At 35.8% G+C, this 6550-nt stretch overlaps 1 protein-coding gene across 1 annotated transcript; it reads left to right on the forward strand.

Annotated features, from left to right (window-relative positions):
- Positions 1-3745: 3745 nt before the first annotated feature.
- On the forward strand, positions 3746-6418 carry LOC125585776. The gene is made up of 2 exons (XM_048755438.1): positions 3746-4433; positions 6222-6418. Exons 1-2 carry the CDS (start codon positions 3746-3748, stop codon positions 6416-6418), a joined length of 885 nt encoding a protein of 294 aa, XP_048611395.1.
- Positions 6419-6550: the final 132 nt, after the last annotated feature.

Consider the following 6550-nt stretch of genomic DNA (forward strand, 5'->3'; position numbering starts at 1 on the left):
TTTTTATTAATAATTTATTTAAAAAAGAGACATATGTAGCGTTTAAATGATGACAAATTGAATGGACAAAAGTTATATTTTTGTTCATTTCTTAAAACTTACACTATTTACAAAGAATATTTTAACCAATATATTTATATGATTTTATCTTTAAAGAATAATAAAACAAATTTATTCTTTATCAAATTCAGGAAGAATCAATAAGCATATTATTTTCATTTTTATTTCTACTTTTTTTATATGGTTGCCAGTTAGATCGATCTGTAGTGTTTTTGTGTGACTTGTTATAGCAAATAGGCCTGCGCAAAAAAACCGGAATCGAAAGACCGAACCGGAACAGAACCAAAATATCCGAAACCGGAACCGGACTGAAACCCTCAAATATCCAAACGGTTTCTATATTTCTATATCCAAAATAACCAAACCGAACCAGAACCGAACGAGAACCGAACGGGTACCCGAATATATAAAAATATTAACTATATATACATATAACATAACTAAATATATATTTTTTTAATTTAAAAATCTATTAAAATTATCCGAAAATAGTTGAAGATAACTAAATTATTATAAAGTATCCGAACTACCTGAAAGTATCCGGATAGTTTTATTCGAAATATCCAAAGTAATCTGAAATATCCAAACTTCTTATTTAAATCATCCTAATTATTTGATATTTTACCCTAAATAACCGATATTTTATCTGAATTACCCGAACTACCCAAATCAGAACCGGAACCAAATGAGAACCAATTTTTTTCGGGATATTTTCCGGTTTCTAGTTTTACTATCGAAACCGAACCGAACCCGAAACTATCCGAACCAAACCAAAAATAGGTCAAGTAGTAAATGGATCTTCTAACCCCCTACCCGAAACCCGAAATACCCGAACCGATATCCGAAATGCCCAGGCCTAATAGCAAATGTGAAACAAGAAGATGAATGCTCATAGAGCTTATTAAGACAAACTGAAATAGCTCAAAGAGAGCTTTATTGTGCAAGAAACTTAAAGAAAGAAGATGCTTTTAAGCTGTCACCAAGATGGAAGAGATGTTCGATTGATACTCATGAAATGTGAAAGAGAGGCTGCTTTAGTGCAGCCAAAGATTACATCAAACGTTAAGATACAAAACTATATATCAAGTCTACTTGCTAGAAACCCTATACTCATTCTTGGCTTATGGACTTGTTCTTAAGGCTTGTTGAGTTGGGCTTTAATAACTCGGAACCATGTGCTTTTACTTTTACAGGAGACGGGTCATGGTGAGCAAAATGTAAAAGCCAAGTGGATTCCTACAAAAGTAAAAGTGGAAGAGCATGTAATTGTTCCACATATAGATCCGAACATTGAAAATCCTGATCAGTTTCTAGAGGATTATACAACAAAAATGGCTATTTCTGCAATGGATAAGTCCAAAACTTTATGGGAGTTTCACCTACTAAAACTGAAGACATCACATGCTGGATCTGTAGCCGTGGCTAGATTTCACAATTCTCTAGGTGATGGAATGTCTCTTATGTCTCTTTTACTCGCTTGTACTCGTAAAACATGCGACCCGAGGCATTACTTACTTTCGTAGTCCCAAAGAAAAGCAATGCGACACATGCTTGTTGGTCATTGGTTACTTGGTTTTGGTTTATAGTAAGACTACTGTTTCACACTTGCATTGAAATTTTTAAATCCATGGTTATCGTATGCTTTCCTGGAGACAAAGCAACACCTCTTAAGGGTAAACCAGGTGCTACAGTTAGCATTAATAAGTTTATTCATCGAATTATTAGTTTGGATGATGTGAAAGTGGTGAAGAATGCGATGAATATGGTACGTTGCTTAATAGTTTATTTTAAATAATCTTTTCATGGATTGATTTGATTGTCTCATTTTTAATTAGATGGTGAATGATGTTCTTCTTGGAATTGTGCAAGCTGGCCTTTCATGATATTTGAATCAAAGATACGGTAAGTCACTATAATTTTTTCCCTATTGTTTTCGCGTTTGAGATAATATTTTACACCATCAAATTAACTTTACTATCCAGCAGATATGGAAAAAAGTTCTAAGTTAAGAAAAGTCCTAGAAAAAAGACTCCATGGCGTTATTTTTTTCAACCTACCTCCAAACAGAAATATTGAGGTATAAAAACTCATCTGAACTTTTCATAATTTTTGTAAAGAGTTAAAATCTAATATTATATACGTTAGAGAATTTTATAACGAATAATATAAACACAGGATTTGGCAAAAATGATGGAGAAAGGTTCAAAATCAAGATGGGGAAACTCAATTGGCTATGTTTTGTTCCCTCTTTGGATAAGATTAGAAAAGGATATGCTTGAATATATCCGACGAGCCAAAACTACAATGGATCGCAAGAAACTTTCTCTCGAACCTTTATTTTGGATTCAGAGTCCAATGTCCTAACCGCTAGACATTTTATTTCCGAAAGCCCTTTTACAAAAAAAAAATAAAAACCTTTATTTTCCTTTGCATTACTGAAGTTCACCATGGGAGTTTTAGGGTTAAAGGTGAGATAAAAATCACCAAGACTACTATTACATTTTGTCCATAATTCATATATATATATATATATATATATGTAACTGATATATGGATGTATTCGGTATTGAAAATCAGGCAGTCAAGAATCTCGTAACGAGTATTTTTAGTCGCACATCAGTAAAACGTGATATTTGTTTTGAGAATGATACACTTTCGTAATAATTCTCCTAGGTTTTGAGAATTCTCTTGAAATTTGATAGCAGGAAACAGCCTCCAAATAATTATTTTTTTACTTTCGTAATGATACACTAAAGTTCTCTATTATTATGATCTGGGGAAGTGGCAACGTTCATGACGACATCTTCATATTAGTTAGCGAAGGGGAAGGTAATAAGTTAGTTGTCACAAAGAAGACATGATTAAGTAAAAGATATCTCCTGAATTGTCATTTAACACGCCTCACGCGCTTACAAAATTTCTCTCTCAAAACGCAATCCCTTTCCTTTCACCTCCACCGTCGCCGATTTCGGTGGCGGCCCCTACCCGCCTCCATGGCCAAAAAGAAACCCCCGAAAAAAAAACTTTCTGGTCGTCTCCCCACTGGAGTGACCAAATCCCCAACCTTCTCACCGAAATCGTTGGCGCCTAACTCTTCCTCAGCCGCCAAATCGAAACCCAAATCTGATCTATCTCTGGCCGGAACCTCCGCTCAGATGACTCAGATCTCTTCGCCTGCCCAGGAGGACCCCAAATATTCCCTAGCCAAGCAATCCGAAACAAAGGCTCTCGAAACCCTAGCTGCCGACTCACCACCTGCACCTAGCAAAGAGGCTGATGTCCTAGCGCCTGCTTCTAAGGAAGTAGCTGCAACTGCCCCTGCGCTTCAGTCTCCATCTGCAGCGGACCTTTGGAAATATTTTGTCAAAGAAGCTTCTGAAAAACTTGAGCCAAAGGAGACACCTTTCCTTTTCCTTCTCGACTCTGGCGAATCTTGTGTTACGATTCCTAATGCGGTTGTTGAGAAGAATAAGAAAGCCTGGGAGTACTTCATCTTGGGACAGTTCTACGAGGAGCCCCCAGCTAGAGGTGCTATCCACACCATTGTCAACGGAATATGGAGTCGTCAGCGACGTGACATCACGTTAACAAAATGGATGGGAACGCTTTCCTCTTCTGAGTACCCTGCCCCAATGCTAGGCGACACATCCTGAAGCAAAGTCTGTGGCAAATCGATGGGCAAACCATGTTTGTCACTAAGTGGTCTCCAGGTATCCAGCAAATCAAACCAGAACTGGAGATGGTGCCGGTTTGGCTTGAGTTTACAGGAGTACCACTCCAGTTCTTCAACAAGGATGCCCTGAAAGAGATTGCAATGGTTGGACACCCACTTTGCTTGCATCCTGCTACAGAAAACCTTACCAACATCGAGGTAGCTAAGGTGTATACTGTCATTGACCCGAGGAAGCCACTCCCAGAGTTTGTCAATGCACGATTTGAGTGTGGAGATACTAGAAGAATTGCTGTTACGAGCCCTTGGCTCCCTTCACTCTGCTCTTTCTGCAAAAAGTTTGGACATACTATCACAAGATGTAAGCATGCTCTTAAAACTTGCCTGACTTGCAACTCAGTGAAGCATCCTACTGCCTTGTGCCCCCGCACAAATCACTCAGTTGCTGATAAGGAGAAACATGAGAAGAAGGAGGGTAAGAAACGGGAGGGCAAGAAACCGATAAAAAGCCTTCTCCCTATTGTTGGACAGCCTGCCGTGACTACTAATACGGTGGACCCCAAGAATGCTAAGCTGCCTGCCCCAAAACGCACGGCTGGCACCCATAAGGAAAAACCAGCTGATGCTCCCGCCTATAAGGAGATTCTGACAAGCTCCCTATCTCCCTCAATTGCTGACATCGCGGCATCCCCTGGCTCACAAGGTCACTCTGGAAGCTCGGTCTCTGTATCTCACTACAAAAAAAGATGGATATTGTGACTAATTTTTGTGTTAAAATAGTTTGTCACAATATTGTGACAAATTGTTAACTAACTTGTGACCAAGTTATTACGTTACTAAATGGTAACTGTTTAGTCATAATATTGTGACTTAATTTTAAGTAACAAAATAATGTCACAAATGATGACGAATTAGAGACGAACAACTTGTCATAAATATTGCTATAAATTATTCGAGCAAAATGTTATTAATTTTACGATTTCAATACCTATAATTATGCCATCAACGTAGCTGTTATGAAAAAGAAAAAAATTCATCATGTTTTATGACTATTTTTAGTTACAATGAAAGCACGTGAGTATTAAAAAAATATCATACTCAGAAAAAAAATTCTCTTAATTTCAAAATTAAGCCATTATCTCTATCTTTAACATATAAACATGATTTCCTCTGAAATAGTGACCAAAACTCAATTCTAAACATGCATATAACTTATATAAAATCAGATTTGAAAATTCATATCAAAAATTAAATGTTGACAAGAAAATATAATTCATATAAAAAGTTCATATTTAAACTACAAATTTTCATTGTATGCATGAACTTTTATAGCAAAAAAAAAAACAGATTCAATTATACCTACTATGATATAACTAGAATTTCATGCAATAATGATAATCATAACTAAACATATAAAGGCCGTAAAAAAAAACTAAACATATAAAATAATTTTTTAACAATAATAATAATAATATTTACATGTGATGGAATTAAGCAATAAAAAAATATATTAATCATGTAAAGAGTCGGTATGATAAGGTTTTACCAGCTTGTGATGTTTCGTGGAATGCACGCGAAGCTTCTGAAGAAGTTGAAATGATAACACAAAGATTGCAAGAGGTGGAATCAGAACTAAAACAGAGCCGTGAAGAGAATCTGCAGTTTCAGAAGAGACTTGAGAATATGGAGACTCTTGTTCAGTCTATCACAAATCTAAGTGTCTAGACTTGGATCCACCACCAGAAATTTCCACTTTCCATGAAGCTTACGTTCACCCCATGTTTTTAATATCTTTTATTATGTATTTTGTTAAGACTATTTCATGTGATTATCTTTGTGAACCTATCATTGTTATTTGATTTGGATGTTAAGTTTTTTTGGTATATTAATGGTAACGTTTTTAGTGTTTGATCACATATTATATATAATATTTATATATTTAAAACTGATGTTGTAATTACAATCTGTGACTAATTTGCCACTTTCTTTTCACTCTGTTAGTCATGATATATAACAAGATTAGTAACAACAAAACATCACAAATTAAAGGATTTTGTGACAATTTCATTACCATATTTTGGTAGCTAACTGTGACGAATAAGCGATATAATTTTGGTCAGAATATGTAACTAATGGGTGACACATATTTGGTAACAACTTGTGACGAATCTGTGGCTTAACTTTGGTCACGGGTTGTAACGTATTTATGACAATTTAATTAGTAACAAATTGTGTCGTTTTTGTGACTTTGACATTTTGTCACAATTGGTGACAAGTTTGTTACTGTGGTTAATGGTCACTAAAATTGTGACGATTGTGACACGTAAACTGAATTGTGACTATTTTATTGTGACTTTTTATAATTTGTCACAAATCGGTCACAATAGAAAATCTGTGACGAAAAAGAATATATTGTGACAAATATTGTGGTAGAAATATTCATATTTTCTTGTAGTGTCTCATGATCTATCGAAGGGAAATTTATGTGTAGATCTCTCAGCTGAAGGGTGTTTTGAAGATCATCAACAGACTAGCACTGGCTCTTCTGGCTCCTTCTCAGACATTCCACTCTCTGAAGAGGATGATAACCCATCAGATGATGAGGATGAATTCATTGAATTTTTCTCCAAGAGACACAAGAAGCGGGCAAAAGCGAATGCTAGGGCTAGAGGCTCTTTAATCCTCTAACTCTCTACCTCTCCATGGATCTGTTTTGCTGGAATATTAGAGGAATAAATGATTCAGTAAAGCGGCGTGGTCTTAGGAAATAGATTCGTAAATATAATCCTATTTTTGGTTGTCTCGTTGAGACGCATGTAC

This window comes from Brassica napus, chromosome C4 (genome assembly GCF_020379485.1).
Source record: "Brassica napus cultivar Da-Ae chromosome C4, Da-Ae, whole genome shotgun sequence".
In the NCBI taxonomy this organism is placed as follows: Eukaryota; Viridiplantae; Streptophyta; class Magnoliopsida; order Brassicales; family Brassicaceae; genus Brassica; species Brassica napus.

What these genes read in the sequence shown, in the direction of transcription:
- LOC125585776 (XM_048755438.1), top strand. Translation starts at nt 3,746, where the DNA reads ATGTTTGTCACTAAGTGGTCTCCAGGTATCCAGCAAATCAAACCAGAA. An exon ending in GGCATCCCCTGGCTCACAAG is followed by an intron (nt 4,434 to 6,221) that starts GTCACTCTGGAA and finishes ATTTATGTGTAG; the next exon opens with ATCTCTCAGCTGAAGGGTGT.